The following is a 15248-nucleotide window of genomic DNA, read 5'->3' on the forward strand; positions in this document are numbered from 1 at the left end:
TGAGGAAGGCTTGTAGCCGGAGTTCCAGCCCCGGGCTCCCAATGCAGAGGCCTGGGAGATAACACTGAGCTGGCCAGCACCAGCTACTGGGCCAGGAGGAGAGCAGAGGATGTCTGTACACTGACGGTATCCACATCTTTCCTGCATCTGGAAACTGGGGACCTGATCTTCCTGATGGCGCAGAACCCTGGGGAAGCGTCTATGGTGAACGCTACCCACATATGCATCCACATGGCTACTTCAGCTCCACCATCACGGCTTCCCATTGTTCCCTCCTCAAACCTTCTATATTCCACTGCCAGCTCATTTAGGGGCAGATTTCTACATTTCTCCCTTTACTGTAAAAACTAAGCTATCGCTCATTTCCCTGAATGCCAGGGAAAGGGCCAGAAAATGCCAAGGACAGATAACTTCCTGCATTGCTCTGCAAATACCCAAATTCTCCAGCTACCATCCTCTTTAAGCCTGACTCTTAAATAAATGTGTACAAACATCCCCTTATACTGTCAAGAGATACTGGATTTCATCAATGACCCCATGTGGCAGATGGAGAGTAAGGAAGTGACATGTATTACTAGGCTGGGAGCTCTTGCTAAATGCTCCACACCCTAAAGCGGACCTTAGCCAGGTTTCTGCCCCTGGATGTCATCCAACAGCCTGTCTCTTCCATCATCCTCCACCACTGAAGGGCCATGACTAGCCCAGACCTACATTATAATTCTCCTTGGAGATCACTGAAAGAGGCCCTGACGACCAGGGTCACTGAAAGGGGCTCAGGTGACCACGGTCTATGAAAAGAGTCCCAGTGACCGGGGTCTATGAAAGGAGCCCCATGAATGAGGTCTATGGACGAGGCCCCAGTGACTGGAGTCAATGAAAGGGGCCCCAATGACCGGGGTCAATGAAAAGGCCCCAGTGACTGGGGTCAATGACTAGAGCCCCAGAAGGAGACACTTGCTAGGGGCAGCATGAGAAAACACCCACATCTCCTCCTGGCTCAACCCCTGAATCTACGAATTAGAGTTTGCTCTCACACTTGTGTCATATGCTCTGAAATCACTCTTGCTCCAAACCTGCATTTTGGTTTCTTCTCCTCTGTTCCTGCTCTACCAACTTACCTCCATTCTCACCACCACAGTGATGTGGTTAATGAGTCTGAAAACTGTGTATGCAGCTTCAGGATCAAAATAGAAACTTTTTCTAATTCCCCTTAAAAGCTCCATGAGGACATGGCTGGCTCATGCAGGCACACAATAAATATTTGACAAATGAACACACACATGAACTATTAACTGCTTGCTTTTCTTAAGAGTTCTATAATAGAATAGTTCTGCTTATTTGTAAATACACCAGAAGTAATCTTCAACTCAACAATTCTTTTAAAATGCTTTTAAATGGAGTCCAACTATATCACGAGTTGATATTTGATAAAGGACATACCATCTAATTAGGCAGAGGCTATATGTGTCCCAAGACCATCAGACCATTTTTTTTCCCTAGAGACTGTGGTGCCTTAAACAATTAGGGAGGTGGTAGGAAATTGTTTTTGGAAAGCAATAGTATCATCAGACCAGAATTCAACTTTTGGCTTCACCAAGAGCTGTATGATCTGGACCAAGTATCTTTTTCTCACTGGATTTGCACACAAAAAGTTTGTTAGTTCTCTCTCACTACCCAAGTTCCAAGTTCACAGTAAATTCATATTCAATTTTGAAATTTCTGAGTTCTTTTTCAAAAATTCGTAAAAAAATACAAGATTTCATTGTTGAGTTTATTCAATCCACCTGAAGATCAAGAGAAATGTCAATGAAACAAGCCATAATAGCAGTCTCCAACCTTTTGGCACCAGGGATCAATTTCATGGAAGACAATTTTTTCATGAACTGGGCTAGGGGAAATGGTTTGGGGATGATTCGAGAGAATGACATTTTTTGTGCAGTTTATTTCTGTTATTATTATTACATCAGCTCCACGTCAGATCATTAGGCATCAGATCCCAGAGTTTGGGCACCCCTGGCCTAGAAGGACTAGCATATTGTTATCTAAGGCAGAATGTTCTAGACGCAGCTGAGAAACTGACTGGTGCGGCCCAAGTGTTCTGTGTGTCTGGGTTCCCACACACCTGCACTCCAGAGCAGAGCATCTCAAACTTAAATGTGTACCAGCATCCTGAGGGGATCTTAACTGAATGCAGATCCTGGTTCAGATTCTAGAACAGGGCCTGTGATTCTGCGCGTCTAACAAACCCCTAGGGGACGCTGACACTGTTTGTCCAAGGACTGCATGTAAGGAGGGAGAGGAGATACTCATGACATTAAAAATGTCTAAGAAAGTCAAAGAATTCAGATCCTTAACGGTGGCGCTGTGGGGTTTTTAAAACTTTTTTGTTTTTCATTTCCTTGGAGTTCTCTTTTATTCCATCAGCCTTTCAAGTAAAAACAAAGAACTTCTTAATCTGCACAACTGCTCCAGATTCACTTCCTTCAGGCGATCACACACTGACTTCTAAGCCACATTGATCCTACCCTGTTCCAGGCCTTGATCCAGTCTCAGAACTAAGGCAGCAAGTCGACCTCCCCTTGTTAGAGAAATGGCGGGGATGGCTGCCAGTGGCCAGGGTTTACCGGCCTCTTCTCCATCATCTGAAGCTAACAAAGGCAGCTCCCTGCCTTTTGGAAGCCTGAACCTTTGTAAAACTCAGGATGCTAAACTCACCACTCATCCTGTGTCTCTGATCCCACAGTAAAGAGCATGAGCCCTCAACATCTGGCTGGTGCTGCAAGCTCAAGGCAGAGCCTCCAAAATCCCACTACCGTTTTTTCTAACTACACGAAATGTTTCGGAAGGGCCAGGCTACCCACTGCATGTCCACAAGACCCACCACCTGTCCTACCCATCGCCCAGTGAGGTTTCAGAATGGCCCAAGGACATTTGGAGAAAGGATGCTTAGAGTCAAATATTATTTTTCTGAGAGCTGAATTGGGAAAATAATGGTAAGAAGAGCAGAGGGGGAACCTCAGGGAAAAGGGCATCTAGCCTATGGACCTGCTGCCTGTAAATCCAGCTAGGTGGCACTTCAGGAGGGAACTCCAGAACAGCCCCTGGTTGCCCATGATCCCACAAGCCCACTCCAGTTAGGATGGCTATGCGGAGCCCTGACTTGATCTTGTGTGTTACCTATTTCTCCCGGAACGTGTTTGCCGTGGAAGCGAAAGCAGGCGGTGACGTTCAGGCAGTTCACAGGCTGCTGGCCGTCATGACACTGAGGCGCCGTAATGTTGATGGAGGCGGGGAGGAAGATGGAGACATCCACTGTGATGACCGGTCTTGCCCTACGGGTCAGGAGGAACCAAATGATAACTAAGCCAACAGGACAAATCCGAGGGCTTCAGCCCAGCATCTAAGTAAAGTATGAAACAGCCTGAGTGAGAGAAAATGGCCATGGTGCTCTGTGAATCCTATTCTCTGGTGTCTCAGTTTATTTCCCAATAAATGAACAGTTATCCTCCCAATGATAAAGGCCAGCTAGTTGTTAATAAAACACATCTGGTTGAAGCCATAAATGAACCACCAGATGTTGGGAGATTATTTTAAAATTTCACCAATTAACTTTTGATTTCCATTTTATTAGGAAGATAGGAACAGATTTAAGAGGTGTCCCTACAGGGGGATGCCGTGACTCAAGAAACAGATGCACAAGCAGGAATCCCCCAACGCATTTATTACCGTTACTGCCATGAACTACAAAGTCCCACCCAGAAACCTTCCCTCTTTGTTTATTCCCATCAATTAATTAAATACTTTTTCTAAAAGACCTTGATGAATGGGGTCCCAGCTGGTAACAGCGAAGCATTTCAGAGCTGAAGAAATCACCCTGCCTAATAGCTAAACCAAGTGAAACCCAATAAACATGCGCACTCCTATCACCGACAAGGACCACCCTCCAATGCTTGATGGATGGACAACATCATTGCTGGCCTTCCGGGGACTTCCCAGGGGCCCCCCTATTAGAAGCAGGGAGTGAATCACACCATTCTGCTCTGGTTGCAAACATCTGCTGAGGGAAGATTCACCTAAACTGTGGCTTAACCTTCTCCCCTCCAGGCCTCACAAAGAGACCCTTTTACCCCCAAGGAGCCTCAGCCTTCACGCAGCCAGGGTGATATAACAAGATTAAGGGGCTTTAGCAGCTTGAGAACAATGACCTCACTTGTGTTCAATGATCCCGCAAAGAGCGCCCAGGGGGACAAGACAGATGGGAGCCAGGACCAACACCAACTCAGAGAAAAGAAAGCATTAAGGAAAACCTCGAAGAAGAAAGGAAGCAAGGAACTGAATGGCCCAGAAGGAGTTAGGGGATTTCACTACTGCCAGCACTGCCTTGAGATGTGGGTTAAGAGAAGAACAATTGTGAAAGCAGAAAGGAACTACGGGCAGACCCAGCTGCAAGTCTAACGGAAGTCAGACAACGGCAGTGCCTGGAAATCCAATACCTGGTTTCCAGCTTCCTTCTGGATTCATCCTTAGAAGATGCTCAAGTGTTCCTTAGCACCCCAGCACTTGGATTTCTTCCTTCTCTGTGTCCATACCTCACCTAATCTACTAACTAAGGCCACTGTCCATGTCCAAATTCATCCCATCAGCCTGCAGGCCCTCCAAGGGCTGGGATCCTGCTGAATTCACCCTGATATTTCCTAGTGAGTAGGTGTTCAAAAACTCTTGTTAAATGAACTCATTTATAAAACAGAGAGTCATAGACATAGAAAACAAATTTGTGGTTACCAGGGGATAAGAGGGCAAAAAGATAAATCGGGAGATTGAAATTGACATAAACACGTTCCGTTCCGTTCCGTTTCGTCGCTCAGTCGTGTCCGACTCTATGCGACCCCGTGGACTGTAGCCTACCAGGCTTCTCCGTCCATGGGATTCTCCAGGGAAGAATACTGGAGTGGGTTACCGTTTCCTTCTCCAGGGGATCTTCCCGACCCAGGGATCGAACCTGGGTCTCCCGCATTGGAGGCAGAAGCTTTAACCTCTGAGCCACCAGGGAAGCCCATAAACACACTACTATATAAAATAGATAACTACTAAGGACTTAACTACATGGCACAGGGAAATTTTACTCAATACTCTGTAATGAGTTATATGTGAAAAAATTTTTGAAAAGAATAGATATATGTATATGTATCACTGATTCACTTTGCTGTACACCTGAAACTAACATAACATTGTGTATCAACTATATTCCAATAAAAATTTAAAACAACAACAGCAACCCTTGTTAAATGAAACCTCTCTAGTCCAAGGAATCAAAAACTACAGGAGGGGCCAAAGTTTCATCAAACAGACAGGGTACCAGCAGAGCCGGTGTCCACTCTGTGAGACTCCACCTGCCTAGCACATGTCCTGCCAGGTCACTGTGCGGAAGCAGCCCAGCCCCTCCCACCATCCCAGGGCCCCTCGCTGGGGAAATGCCTGCTTCCTCCTCCCGGGATACAGCCTGGCAGAGGAAGGCGAGGTGAGCAGGAAGCAGAAGTGAGCAGTACAGACAAAAGGACTTCGATGAGGGTTGTTAAAAGAAAAAAAAAACAGAATCCTTTGAAATGACAGGCTGGGACCTTCACAAGCACCTCTCCCTCCAACATCCGTCAGATCAGTTCGCCCAAACCTTTTTGTTTCAACTCCAAGTATTGTTTCAGAACCAGGAAAAGCCCAGAAATCTTTCATAAGCCTCTCTGATCACTTCCTCCGACCTTCCATGGCATAACACCAGGAGCCTGTCACCCTAACACCGGACCTGCCCTCTTTGAGCTAATCCCAGAGAACAAACTTCCTGAGGGCAGAGTTGGGCCAGCCCACACCCTGGTCCGGGTGGGAGACTGGGTTTCATGGGCTGAGATGAAAGCAGAGGGGCACCCAAGGGCAACACCACAAATGCACTGAGACTAAAAGAAGCTGGTGTCTGGAATGCTTTCTTTTTTAAATTTAAGTATAGTTGATTTACAATGTTGGGTTGGTTTCAGGTGTAAAGTGATTCAGTTAAACATATGTACATATGTGTCTATTCTTTTTCAGCTTCTTTTCCCTTACAGATTATTATAAGCTATAGAGTAGAGTTCCCAGTGCTGCACAGTAGGTCTTCACTGTTTTCTATTTTATGTCTACCAGGGTGTATATGTTAACCCCAAACTCCTAATTTATCCCTTCCTCCATCTTTCCCTTTTGGTAATCATAAGTTTGTTTTCTATTTCTGTTTTGTAAATAAGTTCATTTGTATCATTTTATAGCTTCCACATATAAGTGATATCATATGAGATTTGTCTTTTTCTGTCTGGGTATGATCTGAGTCTGATCAGTGAGTATGATCATCTCTAGGTCCATCCTTATTGTGGTAAATGGCATTACTTCACTCATTCCTATAGTTGAGCAATATGCCATAATGTGTGTGTGTGCACGCGCGTGTGTGTGTGTGTACACACACACTCTACATCTTTAATCCATAGAACACTTCTTTCTGATGGTTCTCAGTTTAAATTCTGATATCTAATTTGATCATGATATTTCACTTCCAGGTAGATAATAAACCCAGTCAGGACACCCTGGGACATGATGTTACTCCAGTGACCCTGGCCTTTTGTGGGGTCAGTGCTGCTTGCATGGCAGGGATGGGAGGAGAGATAAAGAACCCACACCCTTGGTAAAGGTGTTAGACCACTAACCATCCCCAAAGTAATCCATTACTCCAGGGAGCTAATTCACGTCTTAAAGTGAAAGTCACTCAGTCGCATCCGACTGCGACCCCATGGACTATACAGTCCATGGAATTCTCCAGGCCAGAGTACTGGAGTGGGTAGCCTTTTCCTTCTCCAGAGGATCTTCCCAACCCAGGGATCGAACCCAGGTCTCTTGCATTGCAAGCAGATTCATTACCAGCCGAACCACAAGGGAGGCCCAATTCACATCTGTGTAGTTGAAAGCCAACCTCAGAAAGGTTTTCTCTTAACTGCAGCCCAAAGCATTCCTAACCTACATGGCTCTTGACTCTCCCTTCCCCTTAGAGCAGGACAGGCATGCTGTGTATGGTATGTGTAAGTGTGGTGCGTATGTATGGTGTGTGTGTGTATGTGATGTGTGTGGTGTGTGTTAGTGTGGGGTGTGTGTGTGTATGTATGGTGTTTGTGTATGTGTGTGGTACATGCACACACAGGCATGGTTTCCTGGCTCTCCTCCATTTCTTGGTCTAAGACCCTAAGGTAACTCCAAGTCTATCCCTACTTGCCTGTCAGCAGTCATGCCTGGGATGCCCACTTAGCTTCATCAGCCAGAGTTTCCAGACTCCCAGCTCACTGCTGCTCAGCCACATGCAGCACCTCATCAAAGGGTGCCAACCTGCCCGGTCCCCTGGACTCCCTGGGCGATCCCTTGCCTGCTCCTGCCTCTCTGAGGGGCCCCACCTCATCTCTGGAACCTTCCCTGCTCACCCTGAGCCCCTCACACTCCTGGAAGAGACCTGAGGTGGTCACCCTCATCCATATCGCAAACTGAATCCTGCACTGAGCCCATTACCCACCCACAGTCCGGACACCAGACACTCCCTTCCTCACCTTCTACCTCTTCAACCTCTCCAGGCCCCGAGAAAAGAAGGCGGTCAGGGTGAGCTTCAGACAGATGAGGGTGAAAATGAGGGTCACTTTGAGCCCACTCTCCACACACCCTCTCTGAACCACCGCCATTGCCACTTCCCCCTCTGCAGTCAAGCTTCTGGAAAGAAGGTAAGATGTACTGTTTTCTTGCTTCTCCTCCTCTCACCCAGCCACGGCCATCTGACTTCGGCCCCTCGCTTCTGTAGACCTGCCACAGCAAGGGTGCCACTGCCCTCTCAACGCCACCTGCAACCAGACTCGGACCTCACCCTAGCTGGCCTCCACTGACGTGACACGTGCACCCTCTGACAGCGTCACCCTGTGCTACTGTCCTCGTGGCATTTACCAAGACCTAGAATCGCCTCCTTTTTTAAACTGATAAAACCTCCAAGTCATTTGGTTTCCTCACCCCTAAAATGGGGCTCCTAATCACAATATCTCTGTCATGGAGTTGTTAAGAAGACTAAGGGTTACAATGCAGGGGAATCCCTGGTGGTCCAGTTGTTGGTACTTCACACTCTCACAGCCAAGGACACGGGTTCGATCCCTAGTTGAGGAACTAAAATCCCATAAGCCGAGAAGTGTAAGGTAAGTGTAAGGCCAAAAAAGAAATTTTTTAAAAAGAGTTCAAATATATTCTTCGAAAAATAGACAAACAATTGCAGTCTATTCAGTCCATGGAACACCACTCAGTACCAGGAAAAAACACTGCACAACACACAATAAGGCGGCATCTCAAAAACATCACACTGAGTGAAAAAAACCCAAAACCAAAGGGTGTATACAGTCTAGCTCCATTTATATGAAATTCTAGAACTGATCCAGGGAGATAGAAATCAAAAGAGTGGTTGTCTGACAGGAGAGGGGGGTGACTAGAGAGAGGCAAGAGGACACTTCTTGGAGTGACAGAAATGCTCTTCGTCTGGATGGGGGTAGAAGTTACACAGGTGTGCACACTGGGCAAGACTCAGCAAGTACCTGCCTAATTGTATGCAGATCATACCGCAATACGAAAACAGCAACAAGAGCAAGGAGTTACTGCACACCAGGGCTTAGACAGTGCCTGGCACAGGGCAGGCGCTTATCAAGTGACAGCTGTCTCATTATTAACTATGTAGGTGGCTCTCCACACAACACCCAGGGCTTCCCTAGTGGCTCAGTGGTAGAGAGTCTGCCTGCCAGTGCAGGAGACACAGGTTCGATCCAAAAAGATCAAACCAGTCAATCTTAAAGGAAACCAACCCTGAATACTCACTGGAAGGACTGATGCTAAAGCTGAAGCTCCAATACTTTTGACCACCTGATGCAAACAGTTGACTCATTGGAAAAGACCCTGATGCTGGGAAAGACTGAGGGCAAGAGGAGAAGGCAGCAATAGAGGATGACATGGTTGGATGGCATCACTGATTCAATGGACATGAACTCTGTCTGGGAGATAGTGAAGGGCAGGCAAGCCGGGTGTGCTGCAGTCTATGGGCTTGCAAAGAGTTAGACACGAATTGGCCACTGAACAACAATGAAGTACACCCAAATTTGACACCCAGCTGCATCTCAACAGGTCAATGCACAGGGGCAGATGAATGAGGGAATGGGTTACCGTGAGCTTGGGATCCCTCGCCACCCCTGCCATGGTTGTCACGGCCGTCTGCATTCCTCCTCGTCCAAGCCAGTGATCCCGGCTCTGGTCCTAAAGTCTCCTCTCTCCAAATGCTCCCAGGTGTTCTCCTCTGTGGACTCTACATCCGTCCCTGTTAGAGTTCATCAACCTTATCCGATTCTACCCTCCGTGCCAGGCTAGGGTCTGGGGTCTCCCATCCATGGGTAACTGCCTTGCTTTACATTTACTTCTATGTGTGAGGAAATCCCTGGAGAGCATTGTCCCTCACAAAAGAAGACAGAAGAAGACAAGCCCCTCTGGGCTGGAACTCACAGCTGCAGGCTTATAAAATACAAGGATGATGAAAAAGCAGAACCCATAAGATATGCCTTAAGCCAGAAGCTCCTGGTTTGGAGAGGGCCTGGTTTCCACTAACAGCAGCCAGGGAATGTGTTCTATTCAAGGGGAATCCTAGAAGTCAGAGCACGCTGCTCAGAAAAGTGAGCAGAAGGAAAAGGACTTCGTGAGGCCACCAGCTGGAGCTTTGGTCTCTCAAGTCCAACCACAACCATCTGTAGCCATGAAAGCTGGTCCACCTGAGAAAAAGCCAACACAGAGAATGGGGTGATGAAGGGGAAATCCAACCCTATGGAAAGTAAAGAATCCATCCCCCTGGAGGAGGAAATGGCAATCCACTCCAGTATTCTTGCCTGGAGAATCCCATGGACAGAGGAGCCCGGCAAGCTCCAAGGGTCACAAAGATTAAGACATGACTGAGCACAAGCATAAAATTGAACACTTAAACCAGGCACTGTTCTAGCTCACTGAGCTCTCATAAAAACTTAGGATATTCATTGAGGTGAGCACTATTGCCTTTTTAACAGGTGACCATCCTGAAACAGAGGTTAGCAGCCTTGCTCAGGAAACTCACCTCGTAAGGGCAGAATTAGGGTCTGAACCCAGGCCACATGGCCCCAGAGTTTTCACTCTCAACCTCCTCTTCAACAATGTCATATTTGGGGGGCGGGGAATGCCATATTAAATTTATTCATGTCTTTCCAACATGATTGGCCATCTTAAATTAACTCTCAGGAATTAAAGAAGGAAAGAATGAAAAAGAAAAAACTTGAAAGCTAAAGGCCCGTAAGGCTAGGTATCTGATAAAAAAATATAATCCAAGTCTCTGTTTAGACCATTCTTGGAGTAGTTGTCATCTTTTCTAAATCTTTAGAATATGTATTATCTATACTGTTCACATAGCACCTACCACACATTGTACTATATTGATGATGTGTTGTGATGTATTTATGGCTTGGTCTAACTAATCCCCTTGATTCAGAATGCCTTAAATATTATGTTTCCCCACAATTCTCTGCCCATTGCAGTGCTCAATAAAGAAGTAGTGGATTTTAAAAGTATCAGACTCTCTGGAGTAACAGAGTCACTTCTGGCTCAGGAATTTTACACTCAATCTTGAAAATGTAAATCATCCATGGATTTTTCTGAAAGACAATTCTGGCTACTGCCCATTTGACAAAGCCTGCAAATTTGTCGGTAAGTGTGAGCAAGGCAAGTAACTTGAACAACTTGATGCTTTTCATTTCCTGGAGTTAACTGGTTCCCTTAGAAGTCCCTAAGCCCCCACCTGAGGCGGTCCCTCCTTCCAGAGGAGGCTGTGTAGCCCTGAGGTAGAGACTCAAGAGAAAGGCCCTGCTGAATGAGAGGAATCCAGGGTGTGGAACTCCATGGCCTCTGGGATCCCTTCCAGCTCTAAGATCCTACTAGCCTATTTTAGAAAGTTCTGCAATCAGGTTGTTAACAAAACCAGAGTTGGCTCCCACTCCAAAGTGTAATTCTGCCTCCTCTGACTCATACAGACAGAAATACTTGGAGAGGGTTCGTGGGTGGGACGGCAGCCCACTGGCCTTTGCAGGAGGGATTCAGACGGCATGGGCTTCAGAGTGAACTCAAGTCCCTCACCCTCTGCTGTCACCAAAGAGTAAGGGGGCAGGAGGCTCCCAGTCCCTGGGGGGCTGGGGACCAGCAGTTGGGGAAGTAGAGATGAAGGGTGTAGGTAGGGATGAACAGATGGGACAGGGCAGTGTCATGGCACCCATGGGAAATGACAGTTTACATACAGCACATCCACAGAAAGGGATGTTCATGGCAAAAGGCAGAAACCTCTGCCTAGAAGCTCCAAGGATGCCACTCAAGGCCCACCAGCTGGAAACCCTGGATACAGGATAACAAGAATAGGGAAACAAAGGTAGCATTCACAATTACCAAGCACCTCCGCATGCAAGGAACAGGGCAGAGTGATTGCTGACTGATAATAAATAAATCCCCTGCACCGCCCCCAACCAAATTCCATCCCTCACCCACAGAGACCAAGAGGAAAGAGAGAAGCATCTCACCTTAGGAGAACCACACTGTCCGACATGAAGGCTCCGACAGTTACATCTGAAAACCACAAGTTTACAGATTTAGAATCTTGCTGAAGCCCATCTCGCCCACCTGCTGTCAAGGTGCTCCAACATGACGGAGGCCAGTCTCAAGGTCAGGGGCTTGGAATGGCTTTGGAGGAGCTAGAGCCACACTATCATGTATGGCAGCCCATTGCTAGGTGTGGTGGCTGAGACCCCAAAGGGTTCTGGTCTGCACTGAGACGTACATTTAAGTCATAAATGGATTTCAAAGACTTGGTACTAAAAAATATTAACTATTTTACTAAAAAAATTTTTGTATTGATTGTATGCTGACATGATAATATGTTGATACATGGGGCTAAATACAACATTATTAAAATTAACTTCATCTGTTTCTTTTTATATTATTTTTTATGTGACTACTAGAATAATTTAAATCACATAAGTGGCTCACATTACTTCTTTTGGACATCAGGGATTCAGAGGCGGGACACTTGGAATTAAACAACTCCTAGGAGAAGCTCTAGGTTCTGCAGAACATGAGAACTGACTTCATTCCACCCCTCACTCTACATGACCACAGAGACTCTCTTGTGTGCTTGTCTGCACAATGGAGATAACGATCCCCAATGTCTTCGTCAAAAGCTGACAGCATTTCATAATATTTAAATCAGAACACATTTATTACATACTTGCTCAATATAATAGTTATTAAACACATTAAATCAGAGATGAAAATCAGAAAACTCATGAAAATACTTGGTCAACTATAAATCAAGACAAGTGTTAGTTGGTAATGTTTATTCCTAAATAATTTTAATTTAGGAACTGTTCATTTATGCAACAGTTCTCTGCCATTTCTCCCCTCAAGTATAATAAAACCCTCAGCCCTGCAGTCCCCATGACTACTTACAGAACCAAGCATCTTAACCCCAAAGCATCTGAATCCCTCCATCTACAAATGCTCTCAATTAGGAAAAACAAAGAGCGTATCCATGGACTGCAGGACTGCTAAAATCCCTCCCTGCACCTGGGTGTGCATGTTAATTTTGCTATTTTCTAACAGTCTTTTTTAAATTGCCTGGATATTTGAACATAAAAGAATCTTATGCGCTTGCCATTTCTCTTATGAAAAACTGCAAGTTAAGAAATCCACGTGTTGTGAAGTGTGACCACACCTGCTCACTGTGCAAATATAGAGGAGCAGCCTGAGTCCTCATTCGCACTACAATGTGATCTCTGGCACCCTAAGCTCCCTGAGCCTCAGCATCCTTGTCTGTAAAAACGGGAGACACCTGTATCTCTAACTACCTATGGGGTAACTTTATAATGCACATCGCACAGGGAAGCAATGGACAGTATTGCTAAACCAATGGACAGTATTATTTAGGGACAGCCATAAATTGCCCAGAACAAGAACTGCTTTCTCAAACATAAAAAGACTTAGGATGGTCTACAGGGAAAAGTGAAGTGAAAGTGAAAGTCGCTCAGTCGTGTCCGACTCTTTGCCATCCCATGGACTATACAGTCCATGGAATTCTCCAAGCCAGAATACTGGAGTGGATAGCCTTTCCCTTCTCCAGGGGATCTTTCCAACTCAGGGATCGAACTCAGGTCTCCTGCATTGCAGGTAGATTCTTTACCAAGTAAGCTATGAGGGGAACAGACCTCAAAACTGATCCTTTTCTGTTCCCACTCCTCCTGGCTCTGTAGATTTACAAGGATGATCAAAACTCCTGTCTGTGGAAAACTCTGAAATTTGTACCCTGTACAGAACCGCATTCATTTTCACAGATCCTTCTGAGGCATTTTAAATGGAAAGAAACATTTTCTCAAGCTAGCATGATGACCTACAGTCTCAAGGACTTTTTTTCTGGATTCCACGATGATTCGGGATTTTTTTCGCATTTTCTTTTTGCTTCCTCACCTTGCCTACTCCATCCCCTTCAAACAGCAAAGGGTCCACTATTCCACTGCCCAGTCAATTTCACCTAAATCGGATATGACTGAGGATCGGGGTTTGAAATCGTACATTTTTACTCAATTAGCCTCAACCACCACAAGGCATTAATTAACCCCGAAGACAAGCCAGCCAGCCTTGAATGGCAAAGGTCTGTTTTCTGCGTCAGGGGAAGGACATGGTTTTCTTCCTGCTCCAAGTGTTTCTTTCAATACGTGTCTTGTGTGTGTGTATTTGGAGGGTGGGGGGGTTGCTCCTTCTCCCCTATCAAGAGGAAGACACCTCCAAATATGCTCAAATATTACGGAAAACATGAGGTTTCTCTCCTTATATTCTGAATGTGGAGAGGGCTTTCTGTCTTCATCAGAAAGACTTGCTGCCACGGAAATCACTACAAAAATCCACCCTCCTGGTGCTTAAACCCTTCAGAGCAGACCGTTTTAAAACTGAAAAAAAAAAATTAATTTTAACACTACTTTCACCTTAAAAAGCAAACACCAAGCAAACACCCTGTTCTACTGTGTGAATTTTTCTAAGCCTAAATAGATGTGACCACACTTACCAGACTGGTTATCTTGGCTTATCTCATGTGCCTTTCAAGAAAAATAGCTTACCAGGATAACTATTTCCATCCATGTCAATGCCTCCCGATATGGACTGACCAAACATCCGCAGCACCGGACTTATCTTCCTGCCCGACAGCTTCTGCAACAGATAATAGGGAGACTGAGCCACCGGAAGCAGCAGTCACAAGTAAGAACCCGTGACTGCTTTAGCCCAGCTTCTCTCAGACACTCGGTCTTGAAGTTGGTCAAAGAAGAAAAACTAGTCTGAATTCGATCGGGGGCTGTAGCAGGCAGTTGAAGACCCCACACTCCTTTATTAGTACTTGCCTGAGTCAAATGTCACCATTTACAACTTTTGCTAAGCTCGGTGCTGATGAACAAACCACCCAGATGAGTGTGTTTGTGTTTTGATGCACTGAATGAAGCTCCAAATGGATTAAGGCCAACTGCCATTTCTAAGGGAAGTTCTGTTTTGCTTTTATACAGGTATAGCTGGCTGGAATCCTCAGAACACATTTTCCTCACATCTCTCTACCTAAACATGTACCAAACATGGAACACTCCTAAGATGCACACGTGAACCCAGTCCTAGGTGGACAGGAATCAACACATCAGCCTGGAAAAGATGACCACGTGGAAACTACCTCTCTATCAAGCCAACCAGAAGATGTACAGGCTCCTGAGAATCACAGACAGGATGAAACAGCTCTACCTAGTACATCTAAGGGGGAACTCATGTACACCCAGGGCGGATTCATGTCAGTGTATGGAAAAACCAACCAATATAATATTGCAAGATAATTAGCCTCCAATAAAAAATTAAAAAAAAAAAAAAAACCTCCATGGTCCTGAATCTTCTGTAAACTGAAGGAAATTAAAAAAAAAAAAAAATCAGCTGAAGCTGCCCTGAAAGGCAGCCTTCAACCAACCATTCAGCATTGACAGCTCTTCTGCCAGCAGGCCACACCAGCATCTGTGCTTATGTCTTCTTCGTCATCAAGTCCAACCTGTGCTAACACAGCACAGGCTGTACTGGTTCAAGAGCATTTATTGTAT

General features: G+C 45.7%; 1 protein-coding gene across 1 annotated transcript in view; it reads right to left on the reverse strand.

Moving 5' to 3' along the window:
- ITGA9 (integrin subunit alpha 9) overlaps positions 1-15248 on the reverse strand; it is a 383781-nt gene that overhangs the window by 293921 nt on the left and 74612 nt on the right. The window contains exons 12-14 of the mRNA XM_055414653.2: positions 14241-14331; positions 11655-11700; positions 3178-3332 (exon numbers count right to left, since the gene is read on the reverse strand). Of these exons, the coding sequence (XP_055270628.2) occupies positions 3178-3332; positions 11655-11700; positions 14241-14331 (292 nt within the window). The remainder of the gene's footprint in view (positions 1-3177; positions 3333-11654; positions 11701-14240; positions 14332-15248) is intronic.

Source organism: Moschus berezovskii, chromosome 24, assembly GCF_049115385.1.
Source record: "Moschus berezovskii isolate FMDL1 chromosome 24, NW_MosBer_1.0, whole genome shotgun sequence".
In the NCBI taxonomy this organism is placed as follows: domain Eukaryota; kingdom Metazoa; phylum Chordata; class Mammalia; order Artiodactyla; family Moschidae; genus Moschus; species Moschus berezovskii.